We start from the raw sequence: 19,451 nt of genomic DNA, 5'->3' as shown, positions 1-19,451 counted from the left end.
ATTACTAATTCAGAAGTAGTCAGAGGTGAAATGATTAGATTAAGAGAGCCGTAAGCTAATCTGTTCATCCTAGTGTGAATGGGCTGACTTGGGTGTAACTGAAGGCAGGTGGGGTATGGATGGAGGATTGGGTTACTGTGGGCTTACCTTGGACGGGATCATCTTCCCTGCAGTCCCTAAACCTTGCTTTCTCTGCATTTTGGCTACCTTGAACACAGCAGCTTCCCTCTCCCACACCCTTCTGCCATGATGTTCTGTCTCACTTGGACCCAGAGCAATGGAGTTGGCCCATCATGGACCAAATCTTTGAAATCAAGAGCCAAAATAAACTTTCCCTCCTCTAAGTTGTTCTTGTCAGGTACTTTGGTTACAGAAAGAAAAACCTAACTAACACATGTACCAGCTATGACACTGAATCTTTAGTATTAAGAAACTTTATTTTTATTGAAATTAAAACCCTTATGATCATTTTGTGAAATAACAATGATTACATCATAGAAACAAGAATTCCTGGTTACTTAATGACCTTTGAATACAACATCCTTATTAGGCAACACTTTTATACATGCGTGCATGTGCACATATACACACACACACACACCACACACACACACACATCACATATACATCATTTGGGGACAACAAAAGAGGTCTGTAGTGGTAGAAATTCTGATAACACTTAAGTGACTCCCACTAGATTTAAAATTTCATAAATTCTGATAATAAAGAGAAAAACAAAAGGTATTTTTATGTAAAATTTTTATAAATAATATTCATCCTGCATATAAATGCTGTCTTCAGCAGTACAATCGAGAGGACCATACTCAAGGTCAATGAAAGGGATGGAGCAAAACACATGTTTTCTTTCCCTTCCAGCCCTGGAGGAACAACCTGCCATTCTGACACAGTGGTGACTTAATCTAGTCACCACCTCTAATTAAGGAAACCAACTCCTCCATATCTGGACTAATCCTATTTAGTTGAGGATTGTTCCCTACCCCTTCACTGGGATGACCACACTCCCCAGCCCTGGAAAATCAGATGCACTTTCTCCCTGGTGACAGGTTCAGAGGCAGCACAGAGCTTGGTGTTCAGAATCCTTCCTTTATTTTTGCCCAGAAATACTATAATAGGAAGTTAGAGGCTGCTTTTACTTAAAGCACTGACTCAGATGTCAAATACATCATTAAAAGTGGGATAAAAGCTTGGCAACTTGACCTTTATTTTGTATTTGACTCCTTTCTACCTTAAACTTTGGGCCAGAGTCTTTTTCAACTCTGCATGTAGTCATGTTGATCATTTAAGACATGTTCATTTAAAACTGGTAATCCCATCCCTTCAAGGGTGGAGTTGCCAAGAATAAATAAGGTCTTTTTAAGATTTACAAGACATCACAATCAACAGATCATCGTCTGCCAGCTTTTAGAACATACTGTTTCAGAACCCTGGCAAGGTGCCTGGAAGTCTCCAGCCATCATTACCCTAAACTAATATCTTGCCTTTCTGACTTGTCCTTTTCTCTGAATTATTCCCTCTTGCATTCATTTTGGATTCCAAGAAAAATAATTCAGATGGATCAACAAATTGCGATAGTTAAAACTACCCACCAGGCAGCAGCAACTTTCATATTGATGACAAGGCCCCCCATGGTCATCCCGAGACAATGAACAAACAGACCACTTTGAGCAAGACCTCTTAACTATGCGCACTTTTGGCCCCACTTCTCTATTTAATCTGGGAACTCTAGCCAGCCCCAGAGGATAAGGATGAGGACACATGTCCTCCTTGTCTTTCCAGTATAGCTGTACTGAATAAATTCCTTTCCTACTTTGCCATTACATTTTCCATTTGATTTGGGGGAAGAGTGGCCAGACCTGGTCTGTTGGGATTTCCTGAAGTCAGGACCCCCTCTGGCCAGAACCTCTGGTAACCATACCAAGAAAGATATTCTTTATTTCCTTGAGATCACAATTCCATTGTCAATAGCTGTGCTCAGGTCTGTCAAAGTTCAGAAGAAATGAACAAAACAATGAAATAAAGCCCCTGAGGGCAATTTGTAATCTCCAACATGCTTCAAGAGCACCTATCACAACCTTCTCTTCTGAGTGTTGCTTGTAAATCAGGTAACTCCAAACTCCCCACCTCTGGACCAAATGTTTGCATTTAGATGGCTCCAATTCCAGGAGGTAGTAAGATCTTTACTCTGAATCCAAGTGATAGGATAAAACCTACATATTTATCACCAATGATTTCTAAATACAAATATATTTGTGTACATATGTAGATACGTAAATGCATGTGTATGTCTGTGTGTGTGTGTGTGTGTATATATATATATATATATTTAAAAATCTCCGCAAAATGACTAATCACTAACCAGTAGTGATTATTCTGGGTGTGTACTTGTCTTTAATAATATTATAGTCATTTTAATTTATTTTATCAGTAATAAAGGCTATAGCCAGAAACTAATTAAAAACATTGCAAAATAACTAAAGGAGATGTCACAAAATCTATATACTGATCTAAAAAAAAAATCATCCACCTAATTCATGGAAAAGAAGTTTTGAGCTTACTAAGCCTGAAACAGGACTGTTGTTTCCCAACATAGAATCATCTTCTCCTCCTTCGTATTCCACAAGTGTTCCTTTTGTTTGGGCGCCATCCTTCCCATGTAAGACAGAGGCAAAGGCCTTGTCTGGAATTCTCCAATTGTGCTGGACATAGTGGAGAGAACCTGGGTTCTTGTGATCATCACGAAGTCATTGGCAAAGCAGTTCTGAAGCCACTTTAATTTGACACATCCCATTATGTGAAATAAGACATTTTTATTTAAAGCAGTTCATTTCAGGTTCTCTCTTCTTTGCAAAAATAATAATCATCATATTTATAACTGATACAAAGCTTACTTACTGTTCTCTATTGGACAATTTTAACACATTTGGCTACCTATTCTCCAAGTCTAAAACAGTCAAATAATGAATCAGATAGGAGGAAAAGGGATGCTTCACACATTCACCAGCAAGACCAGCAAAAAGACCCACCAATAGCCCAGGAGCAAGGAAATGGAAGAAATAAAAAACAGAAATAAGAGGTTAAACATACAGAACTCTACTTCATTTAATACTGAAGTATGGAATGCCACATACCTCAATAGCCCACCTGGTTGTCTTTGGATTTAAGAGAAGAATGATATTGAAATAACCTATTTAGAGAAATTTCCATCTAAACTAACATTTTTTTTTAATTCTGCTTAAGGGTTGAGCCACAATTATTGAAGAGAGGGGAAAAAAAAGAGCTTATTAGAACCACTCATTTGCTGAGAGTAACAGGGATCTGGGATTTTATTCTACAGGTGTACCAAAAAGCATTGTTTGAGAGAGCCACTTGGAACTCAGTAGTCATTTGTGATTAGTACCCAAGGACAGTCTACAAAATCCATTTGACTCCAAGTGGATCTGAAGCATGCTGGGAACTATGGCACAAGTTTGGAGGATATGCAGTCTGTGTTAACTGGAAATCACAGTGCTGTTTCAACATCATCTGCCTCAGAGTAATGAGGCCCTTTCTAATTTGGCCAGGCAGCAGGGAACATCTCACCGCATAAACTGCCTGTGTATGCTTGGACACTGCAAACCAAGGCTGCCTGACTACGCTGGGGAACAGAACAGTCTACCAGGTGGAAAACCAGGAGAAGTTCCCTTAAAGTTCTTCCCTAGTTCTCTTTTCAATTTTCCTACATTCCCATGAGTTTCAAGGGCCTCTAAAAGATGCTCTGAATGGTGGTTGTTCTCTTCCTCCTACAGTGTGAAGCCTGATGGCAGTTGCATACCAATAGATGAGGAGATTCCTTTTCACTGCTGCCTCTGCCCATCTCCTGTGGCTGCCAGAAATCCCTAGAGGAGGGTTTAAGGTTGCAACACAAAGAGCAACAGGAGTGGACAGGACACCCTTATAGCATTGGTGGGGGAAAGGAGATGTGTGCACAATTGCTAGCTTCTCTAGTTAGGTGGTCTTGGATTTTGAGTCCCGCATGTAAAGGGATGCACTTGTCCTCCAAACTGCAGACCAGCCACAACTTCCTTCATGACATCTCCCCTGAGAGTCTTCCTGGCTGAAATTAACAATGCTTCCTTGGAACGTGGTGGCAGGTTCTCACTTCTCCTCTCTGTTCCTGCTATAGTTATTTGTGGATGTCTTCTCTTCTGCACTAGAATACAAGCGCCCTGTTACAGTCTGAATATGAAGTATACCCCCAAACTCCTCTTAATGCAGGAATATTCAGAGGTGAAAATGTTAGATGAGGAGGGCTATAACCTAACCACTACATCCTAGTCTGAATGGACTGACTTGGTGGTAACTGTAGGCAGGTCTGCTGAGGATGGAGCAGGTGGGTCACTGGGGACATGCCCTGAAGGGTATATCTTCTCTGAAGCCCCCTCCCCACTTCTTTCTCTCTGCTTCCTGACCCTGTTATGAACTGAGCAGCCTTCCTCCACTGGGCCCTTCCTCCTGAAGTGCAGCCACACCTTAGGCCAGAGCCATGAAGTTGGCCATGTGGGGACTGAGATCTCTGAAATCAGAAGCTCCAAATAAACTTGCCCTTCCCTAAGTTGCTCTTGTGGGGTATTTTGGTCACAGTGATGCAAAAGCTAGCCGAACACTCCCATAAACACGATCCACTGGAATCTTGTTAAAGACAAGGGGAACCAGCCCTTTCCCCCTGGATGCAGAACCGAAGCAGATCAGGCACTCCGCCACCACCTAAGAGACCCCCAACCATACCTGTAATAATTCAACTTCTCCAGGGACCCTCCCATCGCCATAATTTGGTTCCTTGTCAGCAGGATTTCTGCAGAGAGCCTTGTGGTTTGAAGCTTTTCGTTTCTTGGAAATGCCAGGTTTGCATACAAAAGGTGTGACAGAGTCTATCTCAAGCTTGTTGCTGTACAAAAGGTACTATCTCTGTTTTCTTGGTAAAAACTTGTAAAACCTCTTTCTAGCCTAAGAATGTGGGACAAAGAGTAACTGTTAAGTTCCCACCTGCTGGGTATAAAGTTCAAAGCATTTCCAGACTCTAAGTCCAGAGATTTTTAGGCTTTAGCACCTCTGAACCACTATAGTTTAAATAAACCTGCTTCCTAAAAATTCTTCCAGTGCCCAGCCTCATCTTTCCAACATGAGAAAAACTGGTTGAAGCAATTGGTCGAGTGTACCAAGGATGTGCTTTGGAGGTAACAGCTTTCACTCATCATTTTCATTCACATATTTAACAAGCATATACAGGTGTCTGCTCTGTGTATTAGACACAGTGTCTATTGTATATTAGACACTGAGTTCTATTCACTTTACTCCTTTCTTGGGAAGGGGTAAAGTGAATAGAAGTTGGACAATGCCTTCTCCCTCCATAATTCATGACCTGATAATGAAAGCTGTCACTTCCTTTGACCCTCAACATCAAATCAATGGTAGAATTTGAAGTCAGGACAGGTACAGTCGCTCAAAAGGAGGTAGTGCTGTGACTAGACTCTGTGGAAAGAATGTCAAATTCCTATTCTAGGCCACTTGACTTTGGAAGTTCAAACATACATGAAAATATAATAGTCTTATGCAAACATCTCTAGAGATATGTGGGGACAGGATCTGTGGGGTGTCACTTTCCCCATCAATGGAGATTGGGGGAGAAACAATAGAAAGTACATGGAAGACCAGGCAACATGCTTTATCTTAGAGTGGACATGAACCCAGAGCCCAGAGCCAGCCTGCGAAAGTCTGAATCCCAGTTTGGTCATTTACTTGCTGTGTGACCTTGCATAGGTGGGTAACATTTCTGAGTCTGTTTTCTTGTGTGTGAAATGGGAATAATAATAGTACCTTGTGGTGAGGATTAAGAATTATTGAAGGTTAAAGGGCTCAGAACAGTGAGTTGTTTCCATTATTCCATCGTCTGGAATGAGAACAGGTTAGGACTGGGAATGGACAATGTCACAAGCAAACTCTCAGCCACTGTAACCAACAGTTCACTGAGAATGTTCGTGCATTACTTTGGGACTAAATGAATTTCCAGATCCCTCCCATCCCAACAGAGAGCCTCTCACATACTTGAGTATAATATTTGTGTAATATTCACAGCTAGACAAGACAGAGATCCTCATCCTGGATGCTCTACTTTGGGGCAAGACATGGATAGACACGGTTATCCTAAGGCCACTTCAAGATGGATGCTTGTCCTCTGCCCTGTGCCAACTTCGCTATAATGGGGTGAGTACTCCTCTGCTTGATGTTAGGTCTAGACTTCTAACCATCTGAGCTTCCAAAAGGTTTGGAAGCTTCCAACAACTGTGATAGTTCCTGGTCCACAAACTATCTCCCTGCTAATCTTAGAAAATAATTCTTAGAAAATGCAGACCTGATTATGTCATGTCTCTGCTTAACTATGTCTGGTGAGGACATACAGATGAAAACAAAAGTGATGTGGCATTTTCCAACCACCAGGATTCTGATTAAAATTGAAATCTGGTGATATCTAGTACTTTGGGAAGGCCTGGGGAAAGGAAGATTCTCACACATTGCGGGTGAGAGGTTGATCAGATGTCTCTGGGTAGTGTGGACTAACAACTCAAAATGCATACAGCCTCTGACACAGCAAATGCAGGGCTCTGAATCTACCCAGGGGACCTTCCTAGGAAAATGAGGAGAAGTATAACAAGGGTATTTATTGAGACTTATTTGAAACAGAGAACAAAACTCAAAAGCAACCTAAATTTCCACCAATAAGAAAATGGCTAGACTGGCATATCGATGTTCTAGAATTCTGTGCACCATAACAGTATGAGCTAAGTCCAGACATACTGACATGCAAAGGTGTTATATAACAATGCCATGGGCTAAATTATGTTCTTCCTACTCCCTGCTAGATTGTTATGTTGAAGTCCTAAACCTCAGTCCCTTAGATTATAACTATATTTGGAGGTAGCAGCTTTAAAGAGGTGATTAAGTTAAAATGAAGTCAGTAGGGTGTGTCCTAATCCAATATGACTGATGTCCTTCTAAGAAGAAGAGATGAAGACACAGATGTGCACAGAAAGAAAACCACATGAAGACACTGAAGAATACGGCCCTCTGCAAGCCAAGGAGAGAGACCTCAGAGAGATAAACCCTGCAGACACCTTCACCTTGCACTTGTAACTTCTAGAACTGCGAGAAGATAAATTTCGGCGGTTTAAGCCACCCTCTCTGTGGCACTTTATTATGACAGTTCTAGCACACTAATCCTCAGTATTAGATATTTATTTGTAGGGATGTGCACAGATAATGTAATGTATGAGAAACAGAAAGGAAGGGCCCACCCCAGCCTGATAATCATCTTAAGGGAGAAATTGGAATTTAGTTTTGGAATTGCATTTTAGTTTTCACAATGAGAGGGTACTCATATTTTTTAATATAAATTTAAAAATCAATCTTCAGGCTGGGGGTATAGCTCAGGAGCAGAGCACTTACTTAGCATGCATTAGTCCCTGGGTTCTATTTCCTGCTATACAAAGGAAAAAAGAAGAAAAAGAAGGAAAAAAAGAAGAAGCAGAAACCCTCTTCCTTAGCACTGTCCCGAATGGAACACACTTCACCACCTGGAGCCAAATCCTTTTGGACCTCTCCTCCATGTCCCAATCCATCCCAACTCTCCCACACCTGTTTGCCACACAAGATCATCTGACCTTCCATGCTTCTGTCTGCCCCTCTGCTTGGCTTGCCAGTTCCCTTTATTATACCAGCACTGCCAATCTTCAGAGTCCAACTCAATGCCAAACACTTTATAAATGTGTTCCAAATATTCTTACTTGGAAGATTTTCTAGAGGCGCACCTCTCTGTTCTTTGGGAATTTATTCATGTTTATGCCCCTGGTCCCTAATCCATGCTGAAGCCTCGTAAATGCTTGTTTGGTTTCAACTGAATAAATGATAGGAACATTTACTAGCAGGTTGCTTTGCCATCTCAGAGGCCCACCATTTCATCTGTGTGTATTAACAAACTCCCGAGAGAGGCCAGGGCTGTCATCGGGACATGAGCAAGGTCCTAGCCTTGAACTGTTCCTTTAATACAATGGGGACAACTGTATTTCTGGACCAGTCAAGCCCCATTTGCTTTCAATTCCAGTAAACTCAGCCAAGAATGTATTGCAATTTATTTTATTCAATCCCATGCCCATGAAGTCTTCCATTACTCAATCCACAATAGGACTCAATCAAAAACCCCACTGACCTCTGACTGCAAATCTTCGACAACATGGGCCTTACCTTTTCATGGGTTTGGGCGAGCATTCTCTCTCGAGGTTGGAGGACGTGTGTTTGACATGCATGGCATTATAGGAAGTGTGAGTATAGTCATTTTCATCGCTGTAGTCAGGACCGAGTAATGTCCGAGCCCAAGTTCCCATGTCATAAGGAGGCAGGGTTCCTCCAAATTCAGAGGGCAAAAACTCTGGATGGATTAGCTGGTGAAGGCTATTTAAATTGTTTCCATGCAGGAAAATCTGAAAAGAAAAAAAAAATTTCCAATAAAAAATCTGAAATATGACCAAGTATTTAATCTAATGCACAATTTAGCAGTGACAAATTGGATGCACTGTTGGCGATGATGGTGTTTAAAGAGGCATGCATTTTAGCGCTGTAGCTTAGTCATCATGAGATGTTAATTTATGGCTCAGAAAAGGGGCTGAATTAATAGTCACAAAAATGAAGTTTATGAACAGATTGGGTATTATTTGTCCATGGCTCACGTTTTCACATACAGGAGACTGATGTAGACCATCCCAAACCCTGTCCTTGCCTCACATGCATCCCCAGACTGCTCTGTTCTCCTAGCTGGGCCCTCTGGCCCTCAGTGTCTCCCCTGGTCCTGCCCATCCTTCTCAGCCTCTTTCTAATTCTGCCCATCCTGGTTCTCCTGCCTGTCCTCCAATGAGGTCTTCAATCTCTATTGACATATATATATATATATATATATATATATATATATATATATATATATTTTGCCAATGTGTTCGTCTAAATCTTGCTTCTTGGGGAGAGAATACCTGAGTAAAAAGATATGTTATTTTACTTCTTTACCATGCTCTTACCTCCTAGGGTGTGGTTAGAACAGAAGGTAGAAGCTCAATCCATATTTAGTCAATGGAATTAAAAACTGTGGCCTGAGAAAATATTGTGAGATTTTGTTTTTTTTTTGCAGATATTTTCTGTTTGGTTTATATTGGGGCCTCATACCTAAACAATTCTGCATCTTCTGAACAAACAATGATAGAAAATCATCAAACGGGAAAAAATAGAATGGCCCCAAATCATAAGTTTTTTCAGACAAATCCATAAAATGCATGATCCACAAGCACATAATTAACATTGACAACAATTTAGAAATTGATTCTAAAAGGTGATTTAAAGTGCATCTGTGATGGCATTGGCAGGCATGAAATAATTATGTGCAACATGTTGAGCTACAAATAATTAATTATATGTAATAAATAAGTCACATATAAATATAAAGCCACCAACATATACACATACACGCACACAAATAAACACACATACCACAATTAGCTATGATAAAATTTAAATGTGATTTTAAAACTACTTAAATTCAGGACCTCAGTAATAAGTATTTGCTACTGTATTCATTTTAATTTATTATGTAATGGCATCATTTAAAAATAAGGGAGAAAAGAAGCCAAGTGCTAAATTCTTCAAAATACTGTAGTACTTCAAAAAATAATGTACATTTTCTGACTCTGCAGTTGGGGATTAATGAATTTTAAGATTTATTTCTTTTGATGTAATTTAATTATTCTGGTTTTTAAAAAGCTCCTTAGATAGTGCCATAGTATTTGAAGGATACTAAACTTAAATACTGTCCCTGGCACTTAAAGTCAACATTTGTACACACACACTCAATACATCCAGTTTTTTTTTTTTTTTTTTTTAAAGAGAAGTGCTGTTGAACATGGCTCTCCCATCTGAGAGTCCTGTGGGATAGAGAAACACACAGGCATAGGCTGGGCCCTGACCTAACACACTGTATCTTGTGCCCAAAGCTCCAGAAAGTTCCTTCACTGGCAGAGCAGCAAGTGTCTATCATGGGAGGAGAAATTCCCACTGGCTTCATCCAGGGTTGAAGAGGAAGACACCAGGGAGCCTGAAGCCATACTGGAAACAACAGCACAGGACTCTTGCTTTCTTAGCCCTCTCCAGAACCCCAGACAGACTGCAAACTATCTCAGAATGTCGCCTCCTGATTTTGGTGAGTTCTGGTTCCCAGTGCCATATTTGTCTGAAGACAGGAAATTATCCTTCCTGTATTCTACTGCCATGTTCCCCAAGGACTTAAAAGTATCCACAGTCTGGGGGAATTAGGAGCCCTGTGGTGTGTAAGAGAGGAACCTCACATCAGTCCTTCCTGAAGCTCTCCCCAGTTGCTGTGTCTCCTGGGCATAGGGGTATAGAGAAGTGTTGTAAGAATGACCCTGGCCAAACTCCCTTGGGGAGTGGAGCTTCTGACCAGGAGGCAGCTGAAATCAGAAAGTCTAATGAAAGGAAACACTGCAGCCTTATTCACAATAACCAAGATATGGAAACCCCAAGTGTCTGCAAACAAATGAGCAAAGAAAATATGGTATATACTTTCACACATTCTCTCTCTGTGTCCCTGTCTCTGCTTCTCTCTCTCTCTCCCTCTCTCTCTCTCCCCACCCTCACACACACACACACACACACACACACACACAGAGAGAGAGAGAGAGAGAGAGAGAGAGAGAGAGAGAGAGAATGGAATATATTATTTGGCCTTTAAAAAGATGTTCCTGCCATTTTTGATAACAGATGAACCTCGAGTATGTTATGTTGAGTGAATTAAGCCAGGTGCTGAAAGACAAATATTGCATGATCTCACTTATTCGTAAAATCTGAAAACAAATGAGCTCACAGAAGCAGAGAGTGGAGAAGTGGTTGCCAGGGTCTGGGGGTAGAGGAGGAAAGACGATGGTGAACGGCTACAGAGGTTCAATTAAACAGATGGATAAATTGTGGGGATCTACTATACAATGCAGTATCTACAGTTAATAACACTGCACTGTGTACTTGAAATTGGCTAATGGAGTTCCCCACACCAAAAAGGAAAATAAAATAAAAACATGATTATGTGGCCGTGCATGTGTTAATTAGTTCGATTGTGGTGGTCATTTTACGATGTGTATGTATGTTAATCTTCACACCACACACCTTCAATATATACAATTTTATTTTTAAAACATCCCTCAGCAAAATTGGGGAGGGGGTAGGAAAAAAAGAACTAAATGGTAAAACGTTACTCAGTGTCTGCTACAGGAATGCACTATGGCACAAGGTCTCAGACACTGGCTCATTAAGTGACTCCCAACAACGCTGATGTAGGTGTTAGTTTCAGGTGTTAGTTTCCTCTCTTCATGAAAAAGGAAACTGATATTCAGAATAGTTAAAAAAAAAATTCTCACTCAGCTAGAGTGCCACAAAATCCCAGCTCTAATGGGAGAGACCAACTCCCCAAATGTCACCTGATAATGAAGATTTTAAAAGCCTTCTTTCTAAAAGCATTCTTATTTCCTATGAAGAATGCTTTTCCAACCCTACAGATGATGCACAGGACAGTCACCTACCCACCCAAGAGCCGCAAGACAAAAACAGATTACAAATATTCTTCATAGTGATAATACATTTACAGGTTAAAAGGCTAACTATTAAAATATTCCTTAAACAGGAAGCGGCTGGACCCAGTATCTCCCATCTACGTTTATTGTTAAATGGGCATCTGGCATTTGCATGCCTTCAAAGTTTCCTTTGGTTTGTCACTGGGACTCCGAAAACAGCCCACTTCTACTGAATTATTGATTGTATCTAGGCCATTTGCAAACTCCAGCTGAGGCTCAAATGCTCAGGGGTTGCAGAAAAACCCTAGGTGGAAGATAAGCCCAGGGGAACACAATGGGGGAGGGGAGCACCGTAATTATCCTTGGTATTCCCAGGGAATTTGGCATTTCTGTGACACAGTTCGTTCTTATTACCCGTTTCCTGGTCTTGTCTTTAAGGAATGGCTTGATGAGCGTGTACAGGGCGTGAATGTACCAGGGCTGGTTGACAAAATGGACTCCTCCGAAGCGGGCAGGAAAGCTGTCCTGGGAAGGAAAAAGAAATGCAGGTCCATTAATAAGCACTCCAGGTTGGAAGGAATCAGTGGCCCTGCAACCCTGAAGATGATCGGGTTGAAGCTCTAGCTTCCTGGTGGAGAAAGGATGAGAACCCGCCAAGCTTCCCACCTGTTTCAGTTTCCTCTATTTTTCTGGCCTTCCTCCTCCCATTTTGATGCCACGACTTGAAAATGGGGTACAGATGCCAGCTCATCTTTTCCACGTTGCAATTATATGAACCCCTGCCTGGCACTGAGCGTGTGTGGCCTGGGTGCTGAGGGGAGTTGATTCTGCATTAGGCGATCAAGTCTTAGCTCCAGGGGCTCTAAGCAGGGGTCTTTCCTCTCTGCTCTCTTCCTCCCACTCTCTCCATAATAGCTAAATGTCCTGGTGATGGAGTGCCTGCTGTGTGGGTAGGGGCTGAAAAAGTATTCTAAGGATTTGGGGGAGATGAGGCTGTCTGAATTGACCGAAGTCTAACAAAACTCACTGTCAAAGTCTGCACAGGTGACAGTGCTATCTCCTTCCTCCATCCTGGGGTCATGGCAGGTCCCAAGGGAGAAGATACTTGTTGATTGAGGGGCTAGTTGATCCCCCTAACTGAGCCATAGGAACATTTTTTTTTTTGTAGAGCAACATATTTTATAAATATCAGATTAAAATAAGAGCAAAGTGGTTCCAAATTTGGAGTACAGAGCAGGGCATGAGTTTATGATTTAAAATCTGGGAAACTGCTCTCGGGGCTAATTAGATCCACAGGACAAAGGACCTTGACCATGAAGTCTGTATTAGTCCTGGGTGATCAGGTCTTCATGAAAGCTTTCAGCAGATTTGGTTTATCTTGGCTAATTGAATTTAAAAAGTAGGAACTCTAAATGTTATTTGAGTTGCTGAGTTTGCTGTCAATCAGTTTCAGTGCAACAAAATATCCCTGTAAAGTGTTACAAGGTAAGATGAAAGCAGAGGGAAATAACAGTTCAGGCAGGGAGCTGCTCCCTGTGGGTGTATGAAATGCCTTGCCTGGGTCTTTTTTAGTAACAAGGAAAGAGGGTCATTAACTTTTTTTTTCAGAACTCTTTGAGTTCTACAGGATCCCTAGGCATCTTCCACACCAAGACCTAGTTTCTAACATGAGTACATGGAACTGTGCTTAAGGGTTGACGTTTGAAAAATTTAAAAATGATTTTTGCCTCTATCTAGACATTTTACAATGTGGAAAAGAAATATTTCAAAGGCTAAATGAGACAATTTCAGTAAAAGGTCCTTGTTTTTCATGGTAATTTTGTTTTTGTTTCATCTATCATACTTTTAAAAACTTAATGAAACCATGAAATTACTAAGTTAGAGCGATCATTTACACTAATGTGTGTGCATTTGTCATAATCTCTTACTAATCCAAATCAAATTTAAGAAGTATAAAAATTCTTAGTAATGTTGTCTTCATTTATTTTAATGTACAATTCAGGATGTAAAAAAAAAAAAAAAAAGTTTGATTCCTTAAAGAGAGAGGCCATTCCCAAAAGTTTGTTCTTTGCAATAAGTTCTATATGAGAGTCTCACTCTTTCTGGTTTCTTTCAAGGTCTTGAAATATAATGTTCAGAAATATAATCCATTATTTCACAAAATAAATGTGAGTTTTGAGGGCCTATAGAAGAATAAGAATAAAGCATTTATTTATAAAGCCAAGGATTTACTATCTTTTTAAATAATACCAATAAGAGGTTTTTTATTTCTACTGATAGGCTATTGTACTCTACATTTCTAGGTTATTAAAGTTGAAGAAAAGTCTAAATAATACTCAAGAGACAGTAAGCAAAATCACTAAGAAACTATTATCCTTTAAAAAAATACCAAGAGACATTTAGTTTTAGTTTTTGAAACCTCAAAGATATCAAAAACCATTTTCTATTTGTGTCAGGGGAGACTGAAAAAAAATTATAGGTCAGAGACTATATAAGTTCTGGCTAGGTTGACCCTGGCCAAAGAAAGAAGTTTTGGGCTCTTACTGCCCTCATTCAAGTCAGTTGGTAAATATGTGCTGATAGACATGTGTAAACCTGTGCCTTTAGTTCTGGGCTTGGGCAAGAGTAAAAAACAGGATTATTTTTCTTCAGGATCCTTCTATAAAAATTAAATAAAAGGTCCTCCTGTCTAATAGGGCAATATACAAATATTCTGGGTATTCCTGAATGGGCCTGGCAATATTATTAATAATAATTACATATGTGTTTTATTGTGTGTGTGTGTGTGTGTGTGTGTGTGTGTGTTGTAGGGAAGAGAAGGGAAAATTAGCAAGCATAACCCTTTTATGGTCAATGCCCACAATTGTTGGTTGTCTTTACCTGGTCACATTATCAAACTGCAGATAAAGTGGAAGTTATCAGTCACAAAAGTTATCCAAGTACCATCAAACCCAAGCCCACCACCTTCTTGGAGGAGTATTTGTTAGTGAGGAGCAGACTCTGTCAAGATAGGCTTTGATTCAATGACAGGACAGCACTGTTTTTTAGAGTTCTTGGAGACTAAAAATATGCACCTAAACATACCCTAAGTTCAAGAAAATTATAAAAATTCTGTACTTTTTATACATTTAGCAATAACAATATGACATTGTTCCAAATTATAAACATGTTCAATTCATAAAATGTATCTACATCTCCAGTTTATTTTAAATTAATTTTGCTTCCTTACTATGAAAGTGATACACATTCTAGAAAAGTCAAAAACAGATAAAAACTATTACTAAAGAAATTAGAAAGTGAAGACATCAGGAAGAAAAAAATCACTATAATCTCACTGTTGAAGACACACTCTTTTGTGTGTGTGGTACTGACAATAGAACCCAGGGGTGCTTTATTATGGAACTACATGCCCAGCCTTTTAAAAAATTTTTTATTTTGAGGCAGGATCCCATTGAGATGCTGAGACTGGCCTTGAACTTGTGATTCTCTTGCCTCAGCCTCCCAAGTCAATGGAATGATAGGCACACTTACTATTTTCTATCATTCAGAATAGGCTATATAATACTTTTTTTTTAAAGAGAGAGGGAGAGAGATAGGTAGAGAGAGAGAATATTAATATTTATTTTTCAGTTCTCGGCAGACACAACATCTTTGTTTGTATGTGGTGCTGAGGATCTAACCCTGGCCGCACGCATGCCAAGCGAGCGCGCTACCGCTTGAGCCACATCCCCAGCCCCTATAATACTTTCTTAATAAACAACCCCTGCTTTACTGTTGTTTAAAACTATGAAGATTGATTTCGGTCTCACATTAAATGTTCTGTCCTGCTTGAGTTGCCCTCAGCCAGGGATGCAGCCTCCCCCAGCCACAGCAGTGCTTCTAGACACCGCTCAAGGAAACTGCATAGAAAGGTCAGACTTTAGCTCTTAAAGTAGAACCTCAGAATGATATTCTTCCCAGTGACATGTCACATTTCATAGGCCAAACGCATGCCTGACTTTCAGGGAGTCAGGAAATGGAAATATCATGTGCCCAGTAAAAGGAGATCCAAAAATTTGGATGAATCACACTAAAAAACAACCCAGACTCTTCTGAACCTTCCTTTTTTCCCTTTCTAGATGGAGCCATATTTTTTTAGCACTTGGAATTAATAACTAATTGATTGACAGCCTAAAATATGCCTGATTTGATGCTATTGATAGAGTACCGTTATTTTTTGAATATGGTGTATCGTCTCCAAAACTCATGTTGAAACTTAATCCCCATTGTGAGGTATCAAGAGGGTGGAAACTTAATCCAACTCTGGTGTTTAGAGATGGAACCCTAGGGCAATAAGTAGGATTAGATAAATTTTGGGTGGCGTGCTGGGAGCCATTAGCCAAGTAGGTATGACAATTTCCTTGCCAGCGTACCCCATGTTGCAGTGACATTGAATGTAGGTGACCTTGCTCAAGGACCAGGGCGGATTAGGGTGTTCCCGGTTTAGGATAATCGTGTTTAGGGCGTTCCAGGTTTAAAATTATTCCTGCTAGGAATAGGGCGTATCCTGCTGCCTGAGTTCCCCTTGAGTTCTCACGGGATTCAGACAGTATATTTTGGGAGAGAGAAGCCCAGTGGAGGTGGATTTGGGCAGAGAACGTGGATTTCCCCAGAACATGATTGTAGACGGCTGGTGTGAGTTCGGGAATAAAGAGTTGCTGTTTGAATCTACAAGCTGTGTGGTGGCTCGTGATTGTGTGCCCAGCCAGACTGTGGCAGTGGCGTACCCCTGATTGAATACTGGTTCTTTTATAAGAATAGAGAGACCAGAGGATATACACACATACTTGCCCCGTCTGTTGGCTTGTACAACTTAGTGTCTCTACCATCAAGAAAAGCCATCCATCATCAGATGTGACCCCTTAACCTTGGACCAAAACCATGAGCCAAAATAAACTTCCTTTTTTGACAGCCTATCCAGTCTGTGGTATTGTGTTATAGCAACAGTTCTCACTATGAGAACTGGAATAACATAAGTATGTATTTGACAGAGTACTGGGTAAAACAGAACTTTACGATTTTATAATGCTTTATTTAAGGTCTTTAATTCTACCCTAGAGAATTAGTTCACACTTAGCACTTCTTCAATTCAGCACATATTTATGAGTGTCTGTTACATGTTGTTTTAAGTTAGCTTTTTTGCTACTATGACTAAAGGATCTGACCAGAACAACTGTAAGGAGGAAAAGTTTATTTGAAGGCTCACAGTTCAGAGGTCTTAGTTCATAGAAGGCTGGCTCCATTCCTAGGGTCTTGAGGTGAGGCTGAACATCACAGCGGGAGAGTGTGGCAGAGGGAAACAACTCACATCAGGAAGCAAAGAGAGAGAAACTCCACTCTCCAGATACAAATGTATACCCAAAGCCACGCCCCAATTCCCACCTTCTCCAGCCACACCCTTCCACTTCAGTTACTATACAGTTAATCCCTATCAGGAGATTAAATCATTGATTGGGGTAAGACATTTACAACCCAATCATTTCTCCTCTGAACCTTCCTGCATTGTCTCACACTTGAGCTTTTGGGGAACACCTCACATCCAAACCATAACACATGTCAAACACTGGGTTATATTGTCTGAACTATACTTGCCAGAAACTGCCACTTACCAGGGCCCCCCAAGATTTTAATCCCCTTTTTTGTCTTCTCTAACCTGACTGTTACCCATACCCTACACTGCTGAGGTCAGTAGATTTTCCTTTTATGGTGATATCAAGGTAAAGTTGATTGGTGATATCAAGGTAAAATATTTTGAGGAACCCATTAAATATTAGATAAGGAGTTATGCTTAATACCTTACTCTGATTCATAATTCTGTGCAATTCAGTCTCAAAGTCCACATTACAAGAAGGGTTGTGAGATGCTTACTCCCCAGTGGTGTAGACCAACTTCACCCAATTTACAGACTTCTCTTTTAAGACTACATTATTTTCTTCTCCTGATGTATTTTTTTAAACTTAAAATATATGACTGTTTCATATAAGCCTACAGAATAAAAATAGGAAGTCACACTTAGCAAAAACGTGTCCCCTGAAAGGACCATCTCAGAATTCTTCTACACTAATGAAGGACTTCCACACATAACAATAGTAGCTGAAGATCCCTGGATTATATTTCAATACCTTATTATGCAAAATGTCATCAAATTTCTGCTTCTGCAAAGATGGAGTGGACTTACTTCTCCCCACTTCTCTAGCTAAGCCTCAAGACTAAGCACTAGACATTATACATAAAATTAACATCAGAGAACTCTGAAGAGGGAGATTAGAAGGCAGAACAGCTAGGGACCTCAGGACCCCATGAAGGACAGGGTGGCAAACACCTGGATATCCTTTTCTTTATTCCACATATACCACATGTGGTACAGAATAGGTAGCAATGGGTAAACAAAGCAAAAACAAACCAGCCAAAAAGGCTATTCTATAATAAAAGGGACTGGGTAAGGAGAAGCCTAGTCTAGCAAGATAGACAAATTTTAGAAAATAGTTGCTCTATTATATTCAAACACTGCAGAAAACAATGTTTCCTTCATCACCTCACTACCAAAACCTCTGAGTGGCAGCCTGGACTCTCATGCTTGTCAGGTTATAACTAGGTGAGTAATATCCTTACTAGGACAATACTATAAAAGTTCCAATAGAGATCCAGAACTTCATCCTCAATGGCCAATAATGACCCCTTCCTACACCCTTACAGTGTCAATGGAGACCATGTGGGGAGCCAGGATCCCTCCTAATTTCCATGTCAATAGAGTACCCCTTTACATTCCCCACTGGGATGGTGTCAGAGAGTGGAGGGTCAAAAACATTTTCCACTGATTATGGGGCCACCACCACTACAGTGACAGTGGAAACCACATGGGGAAAGAGAGTTGCCACCCTAGTCCAGCTTCTCCTTGGGTATCAAAAGAGACTGAGTCAGGAACATGGACTCTATTGTCACCTGGCAATAACGAGGCAGTACAACCTGCTTCTTCTCAAGAATGGTGTCAAGAAAGGCCAGCTAGAACAAAAAGTTTACATAAATCCAGAATTTCAGAACACCACACAGAAATATCTAGGCTAAAATTAAAAATCACATTTCATATAAAGAACTAGAAAGATCTCAAACTGAACACCAACAACAAAATGACAATCATAGAAGCCAACACCAAATGATAGATATGTGAGAACTACATGATAAAGATCTTGAAATTACTTATAAGACTGCCTCAGCAGAAACTATAAACACACTTGACAGTGAAAAAAGTAGAAAGTTTCAGCAAACAAATAGAAAGTTTAGTAACGATATCAAAGAGAAAGAAGAATCACATGGAAATTTTAAATTTAAAAAATGCAATGATCAAATAACTAAAAGAAGCTCACAGGAAGGGCTCAAAAGCATAATGGAAGGGACAGAGGAAAGAATGAATGAACTAGAAAATAGATACATGGAAATTACCCAACCTGAACAACAGAGAGAAAGTAGACTTTAAAAAAAAATGAACACAGTATAAAGAGACTTGTGGGCTTATAACAAAAAATTTTACATTTATATCATCAGAGTCATGAAATGAGAGAATAAAGAGGGCAGGACTTGAAAAACAATGAAAAGAAATAATGGTTGAAAACTTCCAAGTTTAATAAGAAACAGATTTTTTTTTGATGCAAAGACACATCATAATTATATTTCTTAAAACTGTAGGCAAAATATTAAAGCTAGCTAGTACTATATTTGCCCACAGGGGAAAAACAAAAAGAA

At 40.1% G+C, this 19,451-nt stretch overlaps 1 protein-coding gene across 1 annotated transcript in view; it reads right to left on the bottom strand.

Annotated features, from left to right (window-relative positions):
- The window catches only part of Clvs1 (clavesin 1), a 189,250-nt gene that overhangs the window by 30,666 nt on the left and 139,133 nt on the right, over positions 1-19,451 (bottom strand). The window contains exons 3-4 of the mRNA XM_027932912.3: positions 12,087-12,197; positions 8,296-8,531 (exon numbers count right to left, since the gene is read on the bottom strand). Of these exons, the coding sequence (XP_027788713.1) occupies positions 8,296-8,531; positions 12,087-12,197 (347 nt within the window). The remainder of the gene's footprint in view (positions 1-8,295; positions 8,532-12,086; positions 12,198-19,451) is intronic.

This window comes from Marmota flaviventris, chromosome 15 (assembly GCF_047511675.1).
Source record: "Marmota flaviventris isolate mMarFla1 chromosome 15, mMarFla1.hap1, whole genome shotgun sequence".
Lineage (NCBI taxonomy): Eukaryota > Metazoa > Chordata > Mammalia > Rodentia > Sciuridae > Marmota > Marmota flaviventris.
Note: the sequence above shows the minus strand (reverse complement) of the source record. Positions and strands in the feature narration are given on the sequence as shown.